General features: G+C 50.2%; 2 protein-coding genes across 10 annotated transcripts in view; both read left to right on the top strand.

The window, feature by feature from the left end:
- The window catches only part of PIK3R6 (phosphoinositide-3-kinase regulatory subunit 6), a 58,794-nt gene extending 47,053 nt beyond the window's left edge, over positions 1 to 11,741 (top strand). For 7 of the 9 annotated variants that reach the window (XR_011995933.1, XM_026005491.2, XM_072730337.1 and 4 more), the window contains 3 exons: positions 1,194 to 1,309; positions 10,374 to 10,486; positions 11,038 to 11,741. Coding sequence is in view for 8 of the 9 variants with exons in the window: in XM_026005491.2 (XP_025861276.2) it covers positions 1,194 to 1,309; positions 10,374 to 10,486; positions 11,038 to 11,191 (383 nt within the window). In the remaining variant the exon portion in view is untranslated. The remainder of the gene's footprint in view (positions 1 to 1,193; positions 1,310 to 10,373; positions 10,487 to 11,037) is intronic. The other 2 variants (XM_072730334.1, XM_072730333.1) reach the window with 2 other exon arrangements.
- Positions 11,742 to 14,520: 2,779 nt separating this feature from the next.
- On the top strand, positions 14,521 to 20,576 carry MFSD6L (major facilitator superfamily domain containing 6 like). Its single transcript, XM_072730331.1, has 2 exons — positions 14,521 to 16,525; positions 16,684 to 20,576. Exon 1 carries the CDS (start codon positions 14,624 to 14,626, stop codon positions 16,328 to 16,330), a length of 1,707 nt encoding a protein of 568 aa, XP_072586432.1. The 5' UTR covers positions 14,521 to 14,623; the 3' UTR covers positions 16,331 to 16,525; positions 16,684 to 20,576.
- Positions 20,577 to 23,237: the final 2,661 nt, after the last annotated feature.

Genomic DNA, 23,237 nt, shown 5'->3' with positions numbered 1-23,237 from the left:
GCCTGTGTCTCTGCCTCTCTCTCTGTGTCTCTCATGAATAAATCAATAAAATCTTTTTAAAAAAATCTAAAGCAGGGCTGATAAGACATTCCCGTTGATATGCATATCGCCAATTCTAAATATGAGCTTTTGGGTTAGCCCCCGGGTCTTCTGGAACGATGGAAAGTTCAGTAAGCTGGGTTACATCACTTGAACACCTTGACCAGAGGCCAGGCAACGTTCTACATCAAACACATCAACTCTGATTCCTAAAAGATCGGCATTGTTAGCGTCAGCAGCTTTGTACTGGAGAGGTGAACCGAAGCCAGAGAAGTGACCACCCAAGGTCACATCTATGAGGAAGAGGCAGAGCAGGGATGCACACCCAGGAAGCCCAGTCCTGGCTTCTAGGCGAGTTGAATTTGGAAGTGATGGGGACCTCCTCCGCTGGTGCATCTTTGACGCCGTTGAGGGAGACGTGTGACACTGGCGATTGTTCTTACCCAAGAGGTGGTCAGAATGGGTCAAGAGCATTGATTCAAGGTCCCCAGATGGGCCGGCTTGGAGGGCCAGCTTTGCCATTTACCATCTGTGTGACCTTGGGCAAGTCACTTGCGACCTCTTTACCTGTTCTTTCACTTCTAAAGTGAAGATAAGGTCCTCACTTATGTATGTAAACTAGCACATTAGCTCTGATTATTAGATTTCTTTAAAAAAGAAAAAGATTTTATTTATTTATTCATGAGAGAGGGAGAGGCAGAGGGAGAAGCAGGCTCCCTGCGGGGAGCCCGATGCGGGACTCGATCCCAGGACCCCAGGATCATGCCCTGAACGAAGGCAGATGCTCCACCGCTGAGCTACCCGGGCACCCCTAATTGTTAGATTTCTATTTCTTTTACCAGACTCCCCCGGCCCCCACTAAACTAGCATTCCTCTCCTTACCAGCATGCCCAGGGGCTTCGGGGAGGTTCCATAGAACCTTCTTGCACTGAGGAGGGCTGCAGGAGCAGGTGCAGAAAGGCACTGGGCTTGGCAGTGGCTGCCAAGCCTGAGGATGCAGAAACGTCATGGGTTCCACAGGGAAAGAGGAGGGATGTTCGGGACCTGCACCCAGATGCCATCAGAAAGGGGGGGTTGGGCAGGGTGCAGGAGGGGCCAGGACAGCTTCGGAGAGGCCCCTCACAGCCACCCCCCACCCGCCTCATTCCTCCCAGTTTCAGGGCCCACCCACACCCCACCATCTGCTGCTCCCATCACAGACCACACGTGCCTGAATGTCAGCGTGACGGAGGTCGTCAAGTCCTCCAACTTGGCGGGAAGATCCTTCTCTGTAAGTACTGGGATAGCATGGGATGGTCTGAGAGGGCAGGGGGCCGGGGGCCCAAGGTGGGGGTGTTCAGAGAAGGGGACGTGACTTCTGAGCCTTTGCTGTTGCAGTGGGTCCTCCTACCAAAAGCATCTGCTCTCCCCGGGTCTGTGAGGTGCATCCCTCACACACACTGAGAGCCAAGGCCCTGCCCTCCACCTGCTGGCCACCAAAGCACCCACGACATGCCCAAAAACAGAAACTGCGTATGCATTCTGGCTTCCCCCACACAACCCAGCGGCCAGACTCCCACACAACAAACCTTTGATCACATGGAACCAGCTCTTTTAACCTCACGGCCCTACCACTGCCCTTTGCCGATATCAATACTCATTGATTTCAATTCCCTTATTGTAGACCCAGAGCCCACCCATAGGCTCCCTATCTGATGGCCTCTCTGGACCTCATTTCCCTACTCAGCTGGATGTGGACCCCAGGATTACACTTGAACCCTGCTCCAGATGCCCTACACCCCTACACCCCTACACCCACCAGGCAGACACTTGCTTTGGATCAAGCTGCCTACTCAGCCTGTGTCCTCAGGTGGCTGAGTGCTTCTGGAATAAATCCTAGTCCCCGGGTGCCAACACCTGACCTCCCACCTCAACAGGACCCTTGGCATCACTCGACCCTCTTCCTTTGCACCTCTTCTGGGCTCTGCTTCATCTATTTTAGTGTCTTTTCTCCAGCGTGGACCTTCTCTACTGCTCTTCCCTCGTAGCCTGGAAACGTGCTTGGGTCTTTTCCATCTGAGAAGGAAAATCTCTACTCTGACCTGCCATCTCTTTAGCCACCACTGTACTCCTTCCCTTGCCAATCAAGTGTCTTGAGAGATACCCCCAGACGAGTTTCCAGTCCCTTACCAAACACTGTCCTGCCCACTGCCCTCTGCGTATGGCCCACCCCACTGTGACAGTCACCTCCATGTCACTAAGACCACTCACCTTCCACTCCTTAATGTTTCTTAATCTTCCCCTTTATTTTTTTAAATTTATTTATTCATGAGAGACACAGAGAGGCAGAGACACAGCAGAGGGAGAAGCGGGTTCCCTGCGGGGAGCCCGATGGGGGACTTGATCCCAGGACCCCAGGATCACGCCCTGAGCTGAAGGCAGATGCTCAACCACTGAGCCACCCAGGTGTCCCTGTCTTCCCTATTAAAAATATTTTAACCTATAAACAAAACTTGAGTGATTTGGGGAAAATGCAAAAAAAAAAAAAAAAACCCACAAAGAAGTAAAACCACTTCTAGTCCCATTTCGTAGAGAAGATGACTATCATCCTATCAAGGTGCAAACATCCAGCGTCTTTTCTGTGTGTCTGTCCATAATTGATAGGTACACATGCACACGGGTGCTTAGTGCCTTGTACATCTCCTCGACTGTGAGCAACTTCCTGTTGGGGTTTTATCTATGAGAAATCTGGGTCGAAACTTGACTTTCTAGAGAAATTCTGTATTTGCCTTTGCCACGGTCCCCCGGGACATTGCAAACCCAGGACTGTATTTCAAGTTAACTTCTAGGCTCAGAAATTCCCAGACCATGCAGAGGGTGAACACATACACCCCGGATCCACCCACAGGCAGACTTGTGGCTCAGAATTCCCAGGGGAGACTCATCTTCCTCACCCAAAAGCACAAAAGACTTCTAATTGAGTCTTTTGCTGTAAGTGTAGCCCTCAAGAGTCTTTGAAGGGGACCTCAGTTTCCAATCCCTTGGGCCTGTCCCATGGTCCCAATGGCCATTGAAACCCAAGCTCCTTGATTCCTGACATCACCCAAGGACCCCAGGATGACCAAAGCACCTGACCCACACGACTTCAACTTTAGAATTTATATGGTCTTGTGTTTACTGCCCCATACATGCTCAATTTTTATTTATTTATTTATTTTTATTTTTTATAAATTTATTTTTTATTGGTGTTCAATTTGCCAACATATAGAATAACACCCAGTGCTCATCCCATCAAGTGCTCCCCTCAGTGCCCATCACCCAGTCACCCCCACCCCCCACCCACCTCCCTTTCTACAACCCCTAGTTCGTTTCCCAGAGTTAGGAGTCTCTCATGTTCTGCCTCCCTTTCTGATATTTCCCACTCATTTTTTTCTCCTTTTTAAATATCCTGTGACAACGAAAGAGGACATGTATGGTTTCTGTCTACAGAATACAAAATGAGGTCCTTGATTATTAGGTCAAATACATCGTATTGCTTTAATCAGCAATGTGAAAATTTTTGTCCCCTTCATCTATCCGAAATAAGAAAGGTTTGCCAACATTCCTGGGATGGCTTTTGATTTTGTCAATTCGATTTCAGTTCATTTAAATCTGAATGTTCGAGTTTCTGATGCTGCTGCTGTGAAATATGATGCCTGCGTTTGCCCAGTCTTGGTATAAGACTGTTCCTTTTTCTCCCTTTCTAGGAGTTTCTGGTGCTTCCTTTCATAGAAGGTTCTGGACTATCACAAACATATGCCTTGATGGAATCTTTTTCATTCATTTTTGTGGATCTTTAAAGGAGACTCGTATTTTTTGGTTCTAATATATTTTCTAATAGAGTTTTAAAAATTATTCCCTTCCTCTGTTTGCTATTTCTTTCAGGAGCGACAGTCAGTCAGATGTTAGGCCTCCTATGGGGATACACTGATTTTCTCATCTTTTCTGTCTCGTGATCCTTCTCTTTCTTTTCTTCAAGTTTTAAGAGTTTTCTTCAAATTCATTTTCAAGAATTCTTTCTTTTCTGATTTTTTTTTAAGATTTTACTTTTAAGTAATCTCTACACCCAATGTGGGGTTCAAACACATCTCCAAGACCAAGAGTCACATGCTCTACCGATTGAGCCACCCAGGTGGCGCCCCCCTGGTTATTCACTTTTAATAGCATTCTATTCTTGTGTCACTGATGTAATATCTTCTCTCTCTGAAGAGGTTAATTATGGTTTATTCAAAATTTTCTTCCACCCCCACTGCCTTGTATCTGTTTCCTGCAAAGTCCTGTTTTCTGTTTGTTTGGGTCTCTCGCCTTTCTTACCTTTATAATTTTTTTTAAGATTTTATTCATTTATTCATGAGAGACACACACCGAGAGAGAGGCAGAGACAGAGGCAGAGGGAGAGGGAGGAGCAGGCTCCATGCAGGGAGCCCGATGAGGGACCCGATCCGGGGACTCCAGGATCACGCCCCGGGCCAAAGGCAGGCACCAAACTACTGAGCCACCCAGAGATCCCCTATAATTGTTATTTTAAAGTTAGAGGCTATCTTCAAATATCTGGCAATACTTGGCTGATGTATAAATTGGAGAATGGGAGAGACACCTGGGTGGCTCAGTGGTTTAGCGCCTGCCTTCAGCCCAGGGCATGATCCTGGAGTCCAGGAATGGAGTCCCATATTGGGCTCCCCGCAGGGAGCCTATGTCTCTGTCTCTCTCTCTCTGTGTCTCTCATGAATAAATAAATAAGTAATCTTAAAAAAATAAAAATAAATTGGAGAATGGGGCACTAAAAAGCTGAATCAATGATGGGCTACTCAATGGGCAGTCAGGAGGCCACAGACCTTCCCATGGGGAAACCCAAATGTCCATATGCTCAAGTCTCATTGGTAGGACAGTCTTGTTTTCCCAAGAGAAGGTCCTTTAGGCTCCTGCCTTGGGGACTTCGGGGCATAGGCCTGCTGGTGCCTATACTATGGAGCTGGGCATTCACCATTCAGTGAGTTCATGTAACCCACCTGCATGGACAGCTTTCACTCCGTCCTCCAATTGTGCTGCCCCCAAGTCCAGTATCTCTCTGGTCCAGCTTCTCTGATGCCTGGGGCAGGGGTAGTGCTCATTGCTTAGCTGCTCGGGCTGGAAGTGGGAACCTAAAGCCATCTAACCATTCCTTGTAAAACTTCTAGTCAATTCCCTTTATTCAGGCTCCATTTTATCCCCACTACCTGAGGAACGTGTGGACTCCAGGTCAGAATCCTTTCCAGAGCTTTAATCCTTATGTTTGACCTTCCTCGTTCTGTCCTCACATATTGTCCTTTAGGGCTTTGGGTGTCTTCTAGTTTCATGAAAGATGCACCTCCTTGTTTTTAGGCAAATTATAAGAGGAAAGGAACGATAAAATATATGCTCTGCCATTTTGAAATAAAAAATCCTCATCCCTTTATTTTTAAAACACTTTTATTTATGCCTCTTGTTAAAAGTTGGATTTTGGTATAGTTGGATTTTGTTCTCAGTCTGAAAGTCTGTGTTTTTTAACGAAGGAGAATTTAATCCACAGACACTACCTTGACGTGCTACTCGATCTTACTCTGCCGTCTTATGTTGTGTTTTCTGATTTTTGTAATGTTTTGCTGTTTTGGCGGGGGGGGGGGGGGGGTGCTTACATTTTGTTTGCTTATTTTTCCCCTGACAATTTGCAAGCTGTATATGCTACTTTTTGTATAGTAGTTACCTTTATTTTATTTTTTTTAAGATTTTATTTATTTATTCATAAGAGAGAGAGAGAGAGGCAAAGACACAGGCAGAGGGAGAAGCAGGTTCCATGCAAGGAGCCTGATGTGGGATTCGATCCTGGGTCTCCAGGATCACACCCTGGGCTGAAGGCAGAGCTAAACTGCTGAGCCACCCGGGCTGCCCTAGTAGTTACCTTTAAATTGAAGATAGATAGATAGATATTTGAAGATATATATATATATATATATAATCTATATCTGAAGTCCCACTTAAGTGTTGATATGCTAATACAGCTGGCTTGCAACACTGTAACGGACAATTTCCTTCTTTTTCTATTCCTTAGATCAGTTTTTTTTTAGATTTATTTATTTATATTATATATAGAGAGAGGGTGTGTGCAAGCAGGGGGAGGGGCAGAAGGAAAGAAAAAAAAAATCTTAAGCAGGCTCCACACTCAGTATGGAGCCCAATGCAGGGCCTGAGATCATGACCTGAGCCAAAACCTAGAGTCTGATGCTCAGCCAACTGAGCCACCCAGGCGCCCCATCCTTTGACCAGTTTTTAATGAGTTCCACCACTAGGACTGATGCTTTGTTCTTCAAGTCTTTAAATTCTTTAAATCTGTGATTTCAGAGATACCACTTTCTCAAAGTTCTGCATATCTGAATTGTGACTTTTTGGCCTCTTTCCTTGGACTCTTTTCCCTAAACCAGTTCCTTAAATGGCTGCTGTTCTCAACTTCCATCCATGGCCCACTTTTCCCAGTCCCCGGACTACCTAACCCGTATATGTGGTTTGAGTCCAACATGTTAAGAATACCCAAATCCACATCTCCTGCTCTGATAGTCACCCCCTGAATTTGACTCTGCATTCAACTCTGCATGGACCGGATGTCCCATAACACCCCAAATTCAAGAGATTCAAAACCAAAGCCAGTACTTTCAAATTGTTAAGAGCTCTCCAGAACCAGGCTGAGATTGCCGGGGTTCAAAGCTTGGCTCTGCCATTTACGAGCTCTGTGACTTCTGGCAAGTTAATCAAGCTGTCTGTGCCTCGGTCTCATCATCTGTAAATGGGGGATGATAGTAATAGTAGTGACCTTACCCCATTGTTGTGGGGATGACATGATTGTCCCATGCAAAGCTCTCAGAAGAGCGTGTGGCCAAGTAAGAGCTGTCTATGTGCTAACAATTTTTATTTCATCCCCTTCCTGCTGTGGCTAACCTCTCACTTAATGGGACCGTCATTAACCAGTCACCTCTGCCAGAATTTGGGGAGTCCCCTCAGATGCCTCCTCTTCCTCACTTCCCTGTGTCCCTCAACACTTCTCAAACCTCTCCCTTCCCCCCATCTCCTCCCTTCTGAGCCACCTAGGTTGACAAACCACCCCAATCTGCCCAGGACTAAGGACTGCTTCCCTGGGGGCATGGGACATCCCAGGCAAATCAGGACAGGTTGGTCACCCTTGGTCCAGACCTTCACCATCCCCTTTGCCTGGACAAGCACAGTAGCCTCCTAGCTGGTCCTCCTTGATGCCACTGCAATGCTCCTCAGGCCCACCCTCCACATCTCTGTCCAAGTGATCTTTGTAAAATAAAACTCGGACATGTCTGTCTGTGCTTCAGACGCCTCCATCATTTCCCATAACCATGGTAGAAGGGTGGAGAAACTCTTCAGCGTTGCATAGTGCTGCTCCTCTTCTGCTTTATCTGCAACTCTGGCCACCAGAGCATATGGGAGTGTTCCAGCGGACACACCTCTGTGCCTTTGCTCAAGCGCTGTGCGTGGCCTAAAACCCATTCTTACCTTTCTCTTCCCCATCTTTTCATAGGGCATATTTGTACTTCAAATTGAAATTCAGGTGTCCTCTCCCCCGGGAGGCCCTCCCTGATGCTCTTCCCTGTTCTCCATACCCTTCTCTACCCACTCCATTCCACTCCTGGGTCAGCTAGGTGACCCCTTCAGTGCTGCCAGACAGCCCTGGGTCAGCCAGGTGACTCCCTCAGTGCTGCCAGACAGCCCTGGGGTCAGCTAGGTGACTCCTTCGGTGCTGCCAGACAGCCCTGGGGTAAGCTAGGTGACCCCCTCGGTGCTCCCAGACAGCCCGGGGAGCATGTGTAACACCAAGGATGGCATCATCTCTGTTCAGTGAGGAACCACAAGTGCCCTGGCCTCAGCCCTCGTCCTGGTCCTCCCCATTCTCCCTCAGTACTCAGAGCACTCAGCGCGCTGTCTCACCCACAGTTGATGCTCCCAGATGCTTTCTGAGTCCTCCAGACTGAGCCCACCCACCCCCCCAGGACCTCAGCCCTAACCCGAGTGCATCTTTTTCTGGGACAGCCCATCCTCTGTAGGAGAGCTGTGATGGGCTGAGGGGTCTTCTGCACTGGGCCAAAATCTGCCTTCCTAGTGGGCAGCTCTGTGCAAGCGCCTCAAGTTCCGAGGTGGCCCCCCTCACCCTCCTGCGTCTCTTCTTTCCAAGTCAGTTCCCTATAACCGTTTCCGTTTCCAATGACCTCTTTAAACAACCTGCTTCTGGGCTTTTGGGAAATCTAAACTTATCACCCCATCGAGTTCCCTTTTACCCCTGCCCTGTGGAGGCGCAATTCCACAAGCTGTTCTTTGCCCTGGGCACCCAGGCTGGTCAGTGGGTGCTCTGCACAAATGGATGGGTGATAAACACAGGGTGGCAGGGGAGGTTCGTGGTGAGCTAGAGGGAAGGAATTCTGCGCTTGGAGAACAGCAGGGCAAGGGTGCAGTGTCTGGCTTTGTGAGTCTAAGGGGGCAGCAACGCTACTGGCCAGACTGGAAGACTGAGGTAGGAAAGTGGTGGCAAATGAGGCAGGAATGGTAGCGCTGGGGCTTTGGGGCAGGGGAGGCAGTGAGCTGTGAGGAGCAGCACTTTGCTCAGCCCCTGAGGAGCTGAGACTGACACCCTTTGCAAATTCGGCATCTAGCCCTCCCAGTTGACCCCAGGGCTGCAGCTATAGAGTGAAATCCAAGAGTCCTGAGGTCCTATGAGGCCAAAGCCAGGTAGGTCTGCATGTGTCCAGGCATGCAGACCACAAAAGGGAAACCAAGACATCTAGGAGGTGAAAGGAGACCCCGTAGACTGGCTACCAGGAGGGCAGGATCGTGGAAGCCCGGATCCTGCTGAGAGTCACCTAGAGCTGCCTGATGTGGAGAAAGAGCACTGTATTGGGAGTCGGGGGGCTGGGTCCCATTCCCTGAAAGCTCTAGAAGGTCACATAGTCAATCCCTCCAGACTTCATCTTTTCCTCTGTGGGAAACTTGAGTTTCCTTTGCCAGCTGGGGTCAGTTCAGGTGGGGTTCCCTCAGCTATCATAATGCCTCTGGCTTTCCCCACTCCCTGGCCCACACAGGACTTCAGCCTCCCTGCGGTCTCTCCAGGTACTTCTGGAAGGTCACAAACCTCTCTCTCTCTGTGTTACCCTCTGTCCTGGCAAGGCTTCTGCCTTTGCTCACAACCCACCTGTTCCGACTTCTATGAGTCTATAGATAGAGTGATGGCAAGGGGGGCCTTGGGCTGGGAGACAGAGCAGTAGAAGAACCCACAGTGGGGTCCCCATCCCCTCTGACAACCAAAACTGCTACTACTCATGCTTGGCTCCTTCTCCCAAAACTATAATTACAAAGAAGAACAATAACAACCGGCTGACAGTAACACAGGCTTACCGTGTCCCCAGCACTTGGTATATACTCTCCCTTTTAATCCTCACAAAACAATCCTACAGGGTAATCACTGTCACTACCAGAGGAGAAATGAAAGCACAGAGAGATTAAGAAATACGTCCCAGGTCACACACCCCGGCCGAGCTGAGACTGGAACCCAGGAAATCTGGCTGTAAAGTCTCTCTCTCTCTCTTAAATAAGTAAATCTTTTTTTTTTTTTTTTTTTTTTTTTTAATACCCTTACCTGGGCTCAACTCCAGACCACTTAAAGCAAAATCTCTAAATTTTACATTTTGGAAAGGTGATTCTTATGAGCAGCCAGGGTTTGAGAATTCTTGAACGAGATGAACCCTACAGGCTCAGAAGGATGTGGGAGGTGAACCACCCAAAGCCACCGTCTGCTTGCAGGGTGGGCTGGCTATCGAGAAAGGCCCTCTGAAGGCCCCACCTGTGTCTGGCCCCTAAGTGATTCCATGACACAGACACAGGCCCAGGCTCATCATGAGGGCAGATGGCTGCTTCCCAGGGAAATAATTTTGCAAGTAATCCAATTCTGAGAATAGTAGTCAGAACTCATAAAACCCCTGAAATACCACCCCCCTCCAAATTGCACATATAATATATGCGCCTGGTATACAGGGTTGCTGAAGCATCTTGATAACCTGGCAAGCACCAGCCAGGGCAGTGGTTTGAAATTTAAGACAACAGATTGGGAGAATTGCCTAGAGGAGGGCCCCAAGGGCTCCTGGTAGTTCTCGCTGCTCCGAGTCACTTGCAGGAAGAGAGCTGCAAGGGACCCCATGTGCTGAACTGAAGAAATACACCACAGAGGGCAGGAGGTGTTGGCAAGGCCCTGTGTCATGAAGGTGACACTCACACAGGCTGTCTCTTTGTTGCAGACGGTGACCAATACCTTCCGGACAGCCACCATCCAGATCCAGAGCCAGGACCAGAGACTCCTGACGCTGCTGCTGGACAAGGATGGTCGGCGCATGTTCAGGGATGTGGTCAGGTGAGGCCAGGCCTCGCCACCCCTCTGGGCCCCATGGAGCCAGCCCTAACCATCTCCTGCCTCTAGCCTGGGACACCTGTCAAAGGCAGACCCTGGGGCCAGGCAGGTGTGGTCCACCTGGTGGCATGGACTTAGGCCACTGCCCTGTGACTTCCTGGGAACCCAGGGAGAAGAGCAAAGGAATGGGGCAGCTGATGCTATCAATGTTTCTGGAGATTTCCTCTACATACACAGCCTGTGGCCGCAGCCACAGATCCAACCCCTCTGTGCTGGCACTGACCCCCTCGACACAGGCTGACCTTCTGTGGCAGCTGTGCCCCCGTTAATGTGACCCTTAGTGGTCTCTCCAGGGGCAGGTGGTGTATCTGGGTCAGGAAGTGACCCATGCAGGCCCACCTCCTGTCCCAGGGTTCTCCCGCCCCCCACTTGGGTACTCCTTCCTTGTCCTGACCCCCCTCTCTGTGAGACCTCCTCCTGCATACCCCATAATGGAGAGGCTGTCTTCACAATGCCAGAGATCTGTCTCCTGAGCTGGCCTCTCTCCACCACAGGTTCGAGGTTGCTCCCTGCCCAGAGCCATGTTCTGGGGCGCGTAAGACCAAGGCGCCATGGCTGGGTTCACACCAGCTGGAGGTGGAAGGCACCAAAGCCAAGCCCAAGCCCCTTCTAATGCCCATCAACACATTCTCCGGCATCGTCCAATGAGCCCGAAGGGGAAGAGGCGCTGAGTCCGAGAGCCCCAGACCAAGAGGAAGTATACACTACCCCACCGACCTCCAAACACTCATGCCAGCAGCTTGAACAAGGCCTGGCTGCCCTGGGTGGCTTCTGGCTGTGAGTAGGAGCCAGCGAGTGACCTGAGCAGAGGGAGCGTGGCCGTGGCAGGTGATGAAGCAGGGCCCACGCCCAGGCCTGAGGACGGTCCCTGCAAAGCTGCGCACATGCACGACCCAGCTCCGTGCACAACTGTCCACACCTTCATTTATTTCTAGTTCATGCCTCTCCCACTCAAGCTCCCCATTCAGCCCTTAAAACCCAAGTGTGAGCTGCTATTTTGGCCCCAGGCACCGTGGCCTGGGGGAAGCTGGGGAACAGAGCAAGGGCAACTGCACCTGTTCTCTCCTGAATCTGTTCCTTTCTCTCCCTCCAGCCACCGCCCACACCCTGCCTTCCCCGGGCAGGTGTCTCTCCTGGATGAGAGGAAAATGTCAGATCTAATAAAGGCACACTAAAGCACTTTCGCTTTTATCTAATACCTAGCGACATTTGGGTTTTAATAGAGATCTGGAGCCATACTTGATCTAACCTAGTGAATCCTCTTTGGCCAGTTGAGAGTTCCCTGGAGTATTTATTGGCCTGTTCTGTCTGCTGGCCCACCCCATATCCCCATTCAGGTTGACTTAGGGACCTCTGACCAGCTCTGTCCCAAAACAGAGAGAGATGGGGATGCAAAGTAGTTTCAGAGGAGCCAGATATTAAAGACATGAACATGCTTGGCTTTTGAGTTCCAAAACTTACATCCAGATGTAAAGTAGGGATGATCAGTGTGACACAGAACCATTTCCCTCACCCCTAGGACTAGGTGTGTGGGGTGGCCGGGAAAGCAGTAGAGGGAAGGGTCCCTGGGGATAGTGGGAGGAGGTGTGTGGAAAAATCCCTTGCAGGTTCTGGGATCCAAGAGTAGAGAGGTTGGCACTTTACTTTTGGCCTCATTGCCTGGGGGGTGGCGGCAAGTCTGTAAGACCCCCTATAAGAGGGGGTTCCTGGGGGTCTGGGCAGATGAGTTGAAGAGACACCTATATGGCAGTGTGCCTGCCCCTCAGTGGATATCAGCCCTGGACAGAGTGAAGATGGAGGAGAGGATGGATGTGAGATCCTCCACTGAAGTCACCCCACCACCACCACCACCACAGAACCCAGGGAGAGAGAGGGATTAGTGACAGTCCCTGGGAGACTGAAGTGATTTTAAACCGGAAATGAGGATCCCTGGGTGGCGCAGCGGTTTGGCGCCTGCCTTTGGCCCAGGGCACGATCCTGGAGACCCGGGATCGAATCCCACTTCAGGCTCCCGGTGCATGGAGCCTGCTTCTCCCTCCGCCTGTGTCTCTGCCTCTCTCTCTCTCTCTGTGTGACTATCATAAATAAATAAAAAATTTTAAAAAAATAAAAAATAAAAAAATAAACCGGAAATGACTAATGTCCTTGAATTTGAGTGAGTTTACTGGGAGGTGGCTAGATATTATTTTTTTCTGCTATTGACATGATATAAACTGATTCCTATCAATTTTGACATTCATGGTTACTAGGTTCTTTAAGCAAACATTGGCAGAGTTTACCAGTTGTTGGAATTAGGTGAGAACTCTGGGCTCCTCCTGCAATAATCTCTACCAGCTCACAATAAAAGCAAGTTGTAAACCAAATTTTGCTACACATTCAGACTGGCGTTGGCAAACTGCCATCCCCCTCAACCCCAACCCCAGCTGCACGAGGTGCTCTGAGCCCCCCTTGCATAAAAATGTCACTGAATCAGTGGCTGGACACTGGACCATTTGGGAGTAAAGTCAAACCCATTTCAAAGGGCTGGATCACTGGGATCTCTAGGTTTTCTTTCTTTCTTTCTTTCTTTCTTTCTTTCTTTCTTTCTTCCTTCCTTCCTTCCTTCCTTCCTTTCTTTCTTTCTTTCTTTCTTTCTCTTTCTTTCTTTCTTTCTTCTTTCTTCCTTTTTTGATTGTATTTATTCATGAGAGACAGAGAGAGGCAGAGACACAGGCAGAGGGAGAAGCAGGCTCCCTCCAGGGAGCCCGATGCAGAACTTGATCCCAGGACCCCGGGATCACGACCTGAGCCGAAGGCAGACGCTCAACTGCTGAGCCACCCAGGCGTCCCTCTAGGTTCTTATAAGTGCTCACCCACGTGGGAAAAGCCTCCAACAAAACTGTAACCCATCCATGTGACACGAACACCACTAATTTCACCAGTGAAATTTCTCCAGTAGCTATCAGGCTCATTCATGAAACCAGTTCTGTTGATCTAAGATTGTTGATGTGCTGGTATTAAGCTGCCTCTGGAGTTCAGCTTTTGGAGTAAATGCCCCTAACTGCCTCTCCAGTGTGTGCTCCCTGATTGGACAACTGAGCCCCCTCAGGTGTCGATTAAAACTGTCTGATACATACATCCTATCACAGGGGCTGGAGCTCCCGCCTGGGTGGGGTGCAGGGGGCCACTCCAAGACAGCCCTGGCTCTCAGCCCTCTGGGTGGGGATCGTCTCCGCTGAGGAACACTGTGTCCCCGCGGGGAGCCTGCTTCTCCCTCTGCCTGTGTCTCTGCCTCTGTCTCTGTGTCTCTCATGAATAAACTTTAAAAGGTATATTCTAAAAATTAAAAATAAAGAAAGAAAACCGTGTCACCAATAATGCCTCTTGCGGGGGGTGGGGGGCAGCTGGCATCCAATGACACAGCTCTATGCCCTGGGGACAGAGAGCTGCCTTCCTGGAATTCTGCTTCGGATGGAGACAGACGAGAAAGGGGATGAACACGCGAAACAACCCCCTTGTGTGCTGGGTGGTGATGCTACGGGGAAAATGAGGTGGGGGAAGGGGTGGGGTTTGTCAGTGGGGGTGGACAGGGATGGTCCCTGAAGGTAACGGGGCGGTCCTTGACGGAGGAGGGGGCCCCTCTCACGAATCCCATTCCCGCTCCCCCCACGGCCCCCCAGTTTTCCTTGCCCGAGGCAGCCCAGGGACCTAACTCAGGTGTGCGGGCGCCCCGGGCCCTAGCCTGGAGCGCACCCCCAGGCACAGGCCCCACCCGGGCGCACGCGCGCTCACGCCCGGGGACCGCAGGTGCAGCCTCAGGTGCGCCGGCCCCGCCCCCACCCCACGCCCGCAGGTGCGGCTCCCGGGGGCGGGGCCACTTCCGGGCCGGCAGCCGGACGCGGCGGGGGTGGGGCGGGGGTGGGGCGGGGGCGGCCGTTGGCCCGGAGACCGCGGTGCCGCCCGAGGCCGGAGGCGACGCCCCGCGCCCGACGCCCCGCGCCCCGCGCCCCGCGCCCCGCGCCCCTCTCCGGGCCGTGGCCCCGCGGCCGCCCCGCGCCTGCTCGGCCCCCGCCCGCCCGGGACTGCCGGAGCCGGGCCGCCATGAGCGCCAACCCGCAGTGGGACGTCAGCAGGGCGCTGGGGGTGGCCAGGCTGTTCCACCTGGTGTGCGGGGTCCGGGACGCCTGCGTGACCCCGTTCCTGACCCTCTACCTGAGGCAGCTGGGCCTGGCCGCGCCCTGGGTGGGCGTCCTGATGGGGGCCAAGCACCTGGTCGCCGCCCTCTGGGCCCCCTTCTGGGCCTTCCTGGCCAAAAGCTACCGCAAAAGGAGGGCGCTCCTGACGGGCTCGCTGCTCGGCTCGGCGGGGGCCAGCCTGTTGATGGCGCTGGTGCCGCCGCGGGCCGAGGCTCCCGCAGACCCTCCCTGCAGCGCCAGCCGCGGCGCCCGCGCCACCGCCCTGCCCCCCGCGGCCGCCCCGATCCCCCGGGCGGAGGGCGCCCCTGGCCTCAGGCGCGCACCTGCTGGCGGTGTCCACGCCCCGGCCGGACGTCCACCCGGCTCCGCCGAGGGCTCCGTGGAAGGAGCCGGGACCACAGCCCGAGTTCTCCCTCCCGTGGCTTCAGGGGTGAGGGACACCGCCACGGCAGGTGCTTCTAAGGTGGGCAGGACCGCACCCCCTCTGCTTGCTGGGGGCACAGCCCCGGGAAGTCCAGCCAACTCGTCAGCAGCCAAGGGGGACGCGGGGGCGCTGGGCCTCTCCTTGGAAGGGCTGCGGGGGACCTTCCTCCTCTCCCTGGGGTCCGTGGTGTTCTGGGAGCTGCTGACGGCCCCCCTGGAGCAGGTGGCCGACGACAGCCTCTACGAGTACCTGGATTTCGTGGATGCCACCGACCGCTACGGAAGCCTGTGGATCTGGAGGCTGCTGGGCCTGTCGGCAGGTGTGTGCGGCATCGCAGCCGCCGCGGGACAGCTGGAATGCTTCGTGGCGACAAGTGGCCCACGGGGCGTGTTGCACTTCTACGGCTACTCGGTGGTCAGCACCCTGGCTTTACTGGTGAGCATTGCCTTTCCTGTCCCCATCTGCCGGCGACCGGAGCCCAGCTACAAAACCGTCAAGGCGCTGTCGCTGGTAGGAGGCGACCCCCGCCTCATTCTCCTCACCTTCACCGTGTTTCTCGTAGGAGCCGCCACCAGCGCGGTGCAGAACTTTCTGTTTTGGCACATGAAAGACCATGGGAGCAGCGAACTGGTCATGGGCTTCTCGGTGGCCCTGGGCTTGCTGGGGGAAATTCTATTGCATCCGTTCAAAACGACGTTGCTTAGGAAACTGTCGAGGATGGGCACCGTGGGGCTGGGCCTGGGCTGCCTAGCGGCCCAGCTGCTCTACTACTCGTTCCTCTGGAGCTGGTGGGCCGCCCTCCCGGCCCAGATCTTGAGCGCCGTCAGCAACGGGGCTCTGTGGTGGGCAGTCAAGGCCTCAGTGGAGGACCTGGCCACTCCCAGGACAGAGAGACCTCTGGGTGCCATGTTCCGAGGCCACATTTTCGGGGGCGGGTCCAGCCTGGGCAGCTTCGTGGGGGGCTTTGTGGTGATGTACTTCAGCCTGGCTGTGCTGTATCGGGCCTGCTGCGTGCTCCTGCTGCTCTGGCTGGCCTTGCTCCTATCCATCCAGTCCAGACTACCCCAAGAGCAGAAAATAAACTACTCGAAACTGCTGGTCATGGAGGCCAGTGACACGAGCGACTCTGAGCAGGGGACAGAACGGGACTGGCTTGTGAAGGCCATGAGGGAGGAGTACTCAGAATAGATGGGCAGACAGAAGATCAAGATGTGCTGATCTGGGAAGGCATGGGGATGGGGCTAGTGCTGGGCAAAAACTCACCTGCTCAGGATGAATCCCGAGTCCTGCCTGGGGCTGCAGGGCAGCCTGGAGAGAGAGGAAACAAGTCTACGCAGAAGCCCTACGGGATCATCTCATTGCATGATTTTCTTTACTTTTACGGTAAAAGGAGATTTAACTTTTTGCTGTAATCTTTTTTTAAATAATGGAGGAAAAATATATTTGCTAAAAAAAAAAAATTGCCCTTTGTATTCACCCTATTTTGGTGTGTAAGGTTTCCAAGAGGTTACTGGTACTGATTCTGGTGCTGTTGGTTTCAGCCACGGCTGGAGTGCTCAAATTACACCGGCAGTGCCAGGAAGACAGGTGGCAGAGGGGGCAGCTGGCTTTGTTTGGTGAGTCATGTGTGTTCCTATGGGTCCTAAAAGCATGAGCCTGATCTTATAGAAGCCATGCTGTGGGCAGGTGAGAATGGCAATGAAAACCAACACTCTTTTCTCTCTCCTGCCACTGACACACAGGTGCCCACACACACACCCTGGAGCCTGGGTTTCCAATCAGAGCAAAGATGGGCCCTGCACTATGTGTTGGGGGGGAAGGGACATAGGGTAATAGGTTTTCATTCTGACTCTCAAGTGTATGTGTCACCAGGGAGGGGTACGATCCCTAGAATTGTCTTCCATACGTACAGCAGAGCAAGGGCAGGTTCATGTCTTTGGATGCATACCTTGCATGCTCCACCTGGCACGATTTCACGGAGATGGCTTGCATCTGCTTGATTGGGGTGCAGCAGCCTCTGTAGGGTTGGGATGCCACAGGCGGTCCACATTTGTGCCTGTGCTTAGCCACTCAGCACGGTGACTTCTCAAACCCTCCCATCCTCCCAGGAAAAGGTCCTTTATTCCAGAAGCCAGATGCCAGAGACAAAGTCTTCTACCTTATAATCAGGTAAGTATAGGATATTGGATTTAGAAGGGTCTCATTTTACAATTGCAAAAATGTCTCCTAGCTGGGTCAGACATGGTTCTAGAAATGGATTCTTTTTCAATGTCTTCTAAGAGTTAGGGTATAAATGATCAACAAAAAATTACCTCTGCCTTAAATAATTAGGGATTCGTTTTTCTCACATAAGAAGTCTAGGGTTAGGTGGTCCAGAGATGGTACAGTGGCTCCATAATACTGCCAGGGACCTAAATCTTTTCATCCCTCTGTTCCATCACCTTCAGCTTGTAGATCCCATGTCTGTACACTCATGATAACAAGATGACTGCTGCACCTCCAGGCATCTCACCCATGTTCCAGGCAGGAAGAAGAGGGAGAAACAGGAATGAATGCCTTCCCAGAAACCCTCAGCAGATTTCTGAGTGAACCACAATATGTGGCCACCCAGAACTGCAAAGGAGTCTGGGAGGTAGGAATATTTTCCACCAGGCACGCTTACATCCCAAGCAAAATCAGGGTTGTGTGAGGAAGAGGAGGGGGCTAAGTGTTGGATGGTCAGCAAGCAAGGTCTAGCACAGTATCAAAAGTGGAATCACACCCAGGCCTATCTCATTGCAAGGTCTGTGTTCCTCCTTGCACGGTAAGCCAGCTTCCCCACATAAATGGCTTTAGCAATTCCCCACCCCTGCCAACAACCCCATGGCTACGTCAAATTCAGTATCTGCAGGTTACAAATGAGAAGACAGAGTCTCAGAAAAGTCACACATTCGGGCACCAGCAGAAACACCACCAGAGCCCTAATCTCCTTAGCCCAAATTTTGATCATTTTCTGCTGTGCCATAGTCCCCAAAGCCCGGCTGTGCATCCAGGTCATCTGAGCGTATCCAAGATGATTCAATGTCTCTAGGTGGCAGAGGGGGCAGCTGGCTTTGTTTGGTGAGGTGCCTAGGGTTCTAGGTCCATCAGAACCTCCTGGCTGAGGCCCAGAAATCTGGGCTTTTTTAACTATTTTATTTTTGCAAGAGAAAGAGAACGAGCATGAGCCAGGGGGAGGGGCAGAGGCAGAAGCAGGCTGCCCCCTGAGCAGGGAGCCCGACCCAGGGCTTGATCTCAGGACCCTGAGATCATGACCTGAGCCAAAGGCAGATGCTTAGCAAATTGAGCCACCCAGGTGCCCCAGAAATCTGTATTTTTAATGCAATCTTCACCTCCAATTTACAGATGACACAGTGACAGCTCTGCAACTTGCTGGAGGTCAACAGCAAGGAAGTGGCAGAGCTGGGACTCAGATGCAGCCTGGTGGCACCAGAGCCTGAGACTTTAACCACCATGTTCAATGGCTAAGTAACAGGAGAAAAGGAGGGAAATTCAGTATTAAGATTGAAGGCAGCTATCACCAGAGATTTCCTGGGATGTAGGCAAAACTTACTACACAGAACATGCAATAATATTAAAATAAAAACACAGGTGTGTCCCCTCCTCATGTAAACAAAAGGAAAATGGACAGGATTTGGGTGTAAGAAAGGATTTAAGTAAGTGTGGTTTGACCTGAAGAAGGAAGGAGGAGGAGGAGGCCAAGTGATGTGAGAATTGAAGGATCTGAAAGATTTTAAGGGGGAGGATACTGAGAAATTCACGTTGGGGCCCCTTTGTTAATAGGTGACAACCCCCCATGTGTGAAGAATTATGCTCCCGGTTGTGGGGAACCCAAGAATAAATCAAACGCATAATCCCTCCCCTCAAGAAGCTGATGGTCTCAGGGGGGGAGGTTTACAGGACATCGTGGAGAAAGCCACGCCAAGAGCATCGTAGGTGTTTAAAAAAAAAAAAAAAAAAGACAGATCATTCCTGACTCAATAATTCGAGGAAGATTTCATGGGGATGACATTTAGGCCAAGTTAATGGGTAGAGAGAGGGTGGTGCCTCGGGGAAAGGCAAGAAATACAGTTTGGCTGGAGCAAAAAGCATGTAGCGCAGTGCAGACAAGGCTGGGGAAAGAGCCTAGGGCCACGTCATGGAAGCCCTTGATTCTGTACACTTTGGGTGAACCGTGGAAGGTTCTAGACAGGGATCTGACAGGTGAGGACTACACTGAGATTTTTTTTTTATCAGCTTTATTGAAGTATTATTTACATATAACAAAACACACATATTCAAAGAGTACAACTTGATACCCGTTGACATCTATACACATACACGCCTATGAAGCCATATCACCACAGTCAGGGTAGTGAGTCTAGCCATCACCCCTGAAATTTCCTCCTGGCCCCTTTGTAATCCTTCCTCCTCCCTGGTCCTAAACAGTCACGGGTCTGTTCCCTGTCACTCTGCAGTGGTCACACTTACACTTACAGTTTTGTTACAGCCAAAGAGTACACCTCAGAACCAGAGAAAAAGGGGCACCTGGCTGGCTCGGTTAGTCATAAGTGTGAGCCCCATGTTGGGCATAGAGATTATACTTAATTAAAAAAAAAAAAACATAAAAGAATCAACCAAAAGAAAACACGTGTGGGGCAAGTTTAGGAGGATCAAACTTGACCCTTTGTGAAGGGTCAGGTCACCCACCCCCCCAGCCCTGAGGAGTCGAAGCACAGCTAGCTCTTAGAACATTGATGTCCAACAGTGCACGGAGTGCTGCCAATCGGGGGCGGGGGAGGGGGGCACCAAGCTTCAGTGTCCTTGGCTTTTCCTGGGGCTTCTTTACGGACCCCATGATTCTTTGAATCTCAGACTTCATTCCATCTTCCGTCCCCCTCTCCTCCCCGGATGTCAGGCTGATTTCACAAGGCTCAAAGCCCCAGACTTCTAACCACACAGTTGGTCTTTCTGCCGGCCCACCCCCCTCACCCCCCCACCCCCGCTTTGCCCTCCCACCATACTGCCTCTGCCTCACCTCCTTAGCATAACCACCGGTGCACTCTGAGAGGCCCACCATGAATAACAAAACACACTTATTATTTTTTAAAAGATTTTATTTATTTTTTCATGAAAGACACACAGGGAGAGAGGCAGAGACACAGGCAGAGGTCCCTGCAGGGAGCCCGATGCAGGACAGGATTCCAGGACCCCGGGATCATGACCTGAGCAGAAGGCAGATGCTCAACCACGGAGCCACCCAGGTGCCCCAGTCCTAACACATCCTGGTTCCATCTAAGAGGAAAGCAAACTGAGTAAGCCATTAACCTTTATACTCAGGCTTATTTAGACTATTATTTTCCAAGTGAGTTGTACAGAACACTTAATCCTAGTGTGGTAGGGACGCCTGGGTGGCTCAGGGGCTGAGCGTCTGCCTTCCGCTCTGGTCATGATCCCGGGGTCCTGGGATCAAGTCCCACATTAGGCTCCCTGCAGGGACTCTGTCTCTGTCTCTGTCTCTGTCTCTCTCTCTGTGTCTCTCATGAATAAATAAAATCTTTAAAAAATAATAATAAAGATTTTATTTATTTATAATCAATAAGGCAGAGACACAGGCAGAGGAAGAAGCAGGCTCCCTGAGGGGAGCCCGATGTGGGACTTGATCCCAGGACCCCAGGACCACACCCTGAGCCCAAGGCAGATGCTCAACCACTGAGCCACCCAGGCGTCCCAGCAGGTGAATTTTTTATGAGGGAAACAAGGTTGGAGACACAGACTGGATCCAGATTCTGGATGCCCTAACTGCCAACCTATGGGAAGGGGAGCTCTCAGAGGTTGAACCGTACCTCCCCTCTCTGGGCCTAACACCTGTGTACGGTAATGCTTATAATTCTCACAGCACGGATGCTCATTTTACAGCAGGGGAAACTGAGTCTCGAGAGATTGCTTGACCTAGTTGCCCAGCATCACAACTCTTAGGTGGTAGAGTGTGGCTTGAGCATGGATCTGACCCCTGCAAATCCCATGGTCCTTCCTCTGAACATCACACAGCTTCTGGGAAGGTTTTACCAGCCACTAGAGACAAATGTAAGTTTTTAACCCTCTCTTGCCGTTTGCCTTGTGAGCAATGGGTCTGAGTTGGGGGAGCTTTCCGGGGACAGGCAGTCTGTTTCGGGCAGACCACTGCAACCATCTAGGCAGGAAGTGTGTTAGCCAGGGTTTCTAATACCATCTTGACTAGTAATGCTAAAGCAACCATTTTCATTTCACTCCATACCTTGAAAAGAACACATCTAAAGTTTTAAATATGATGTCTGCTGAAAGTTTTATTAAGTTTAAAAAAAAAAAAACTTCCCTTCTTCATTTTCATGCCATTTACATCACAAGCTTTATCAAGAATTTCCTGCATCTTTTGAGAAGGTCACGTGATTTTTCTTCTCTAGTCCATTTGGGTGGTAAGTTTCACACTAACTGTTAATTCTTAGCTGACCCTTATTGGATCCTGATAAATTATTTTTAAAAAAAATGCATTGATGGACTCGGCTGAAGAGAAGATTTCTACATAAATGTTCACTTTGCTTTTTCTTTCCTTTCACTTTCCTTCACTAGTTTTGCCTTTATGGTTATACCAGCCTCGCCTTTATATTTTCTATTTTCTATGCAACTCATGTAAGAGTCCGCTGGTCAACGAATGGTAGAACTGTTTGTAGCCAGCTGTCAGTAGAATAAGTTTTCCTCTATGCAAGCTCTTCTACAGTTAGCTCTCTGTCCATATGACATTTTACATTTTTGTATATTTTTTTTACCCGTTTTCAAATGCATTGGTATATTGTCGAGACATAAACTTGTGCTTGCCTACTCAACATGCATTCTTCTCTCTCTTCTACCCAAATTGTGTTCCTGGCAGCAAGTGTGTTCAAGTGAAATGCTTACCTTCCCAGATTCCCTTGCAGGTGGAAATCTGCACAGAATGTCTGGAGAAGTCTTTGCTTTCCCCGGGCATAGGCTTCACCTCCTCTAGGGGCTCGGCCTACGCCTCTTCTTTTCTGAGAGGAGAAACAGCTCTCTGGCAACTCTAAGTTGACAAGCATGAACAAAAAATATGCCACACTTAGCTGAACATGGTCCTTTTTGCTTAGCTACTCTTATCAGAGATTTATGTTTAGAGTTGTCAAAAGACGTGTTTTGGGTTTTGTTAATTTTGTCCGTTGTTTTTGTTTTCTTCATTTCTGCGTTAGCTTTGTTGTTTGGTTGCTTCCTTTCTTCTTGTTTTTGTGAGTTTACTCTGTTACCTTTTCCCCCTTGGGTTACACACTCACCTCTTTTGTTCCAAGCATTTCTTGCTTTCTAATAAACGTCAAAAATATTCATTACCCTTATGTTTTGCATTAGTACAAACTTTGACATTGCAATTCAGTTCCAAGTATTTCATGATTTTTCTTGTCATTTCTTCTTTAGCCCAAAGATATCATTTTTTTCTAGGAATATGGGATTCTTAAATGTTCTGTTTTTACTAGATTGTATCTTTATTTCATTATAGTTGGAAAATGTAACTAATATCATCTTTTGGGAGATTTCCTTTATTTGTTAGGTATAAAAAGGTATGTGTATCAAATGTGCACATGTTTTAGCTCAAGATTATTGATTGTATTAGTCAGTTATTCTATCCTGGTTATTTTGGGTCTGCTTGTGGTATCATACTCTGGGAGTTGTGCTAAGACCTCCAAATATAATTATTGTTATAACCATTTCCCCATGTTAGCGATTTTTTTTTAAATGTATTTTGAGGCTACATTGCTGGGTGCATATTTGCTTATGATTGGTATTTATTTTTGATTTATTATTCCTTCTTAGTATAGAACCTCTCCATGTGTCCCTTATTTTTACCCTAAATTCGTTTTTTCTTCTGATGTTAAAATTGCTACCCTGGAGTTATTTCTTTCCCTAATGTGCCAGGCTTTTTTGACATTTGGTTTTCCAATTTTGCTTATATGGTCCTTGCTAACAATATATTATTGTGTCTTGGTTTTATATCTAATCAGAAAGCCTCCATATTTTGATCTGTGAGTCTGATACA

Source organism: Vulpes vulpes, chromosome 12 (assembly GCF_048418805.1).
Source record: "Vulpes vulpes isolate BD-2025 chromosome 12, VulVul3, whole genome shotgun sequence".
In the NCBI taxonomy this organism is placed as follows: Eukaryota; Metazoa; Chordata; class Mammalia; order Carnivora; family Canidae; genus Vulpes; species Vulpes vulpes.
Note: the sequence above shows the minus strand (reverse complement) of the source record. Positions and strands in the feature narration are given on the sequence as shown.

Bases quoted from the DNA above. Each gene is read 5' to 3' on its own strand.
- MFSD6L (XM_072730331.1), top strand. From the start codon at position 14,624: ATGAGCGCCAACCCGCAGTGGGACGTCAGCAGGGCGCTGGGGGTGGCC.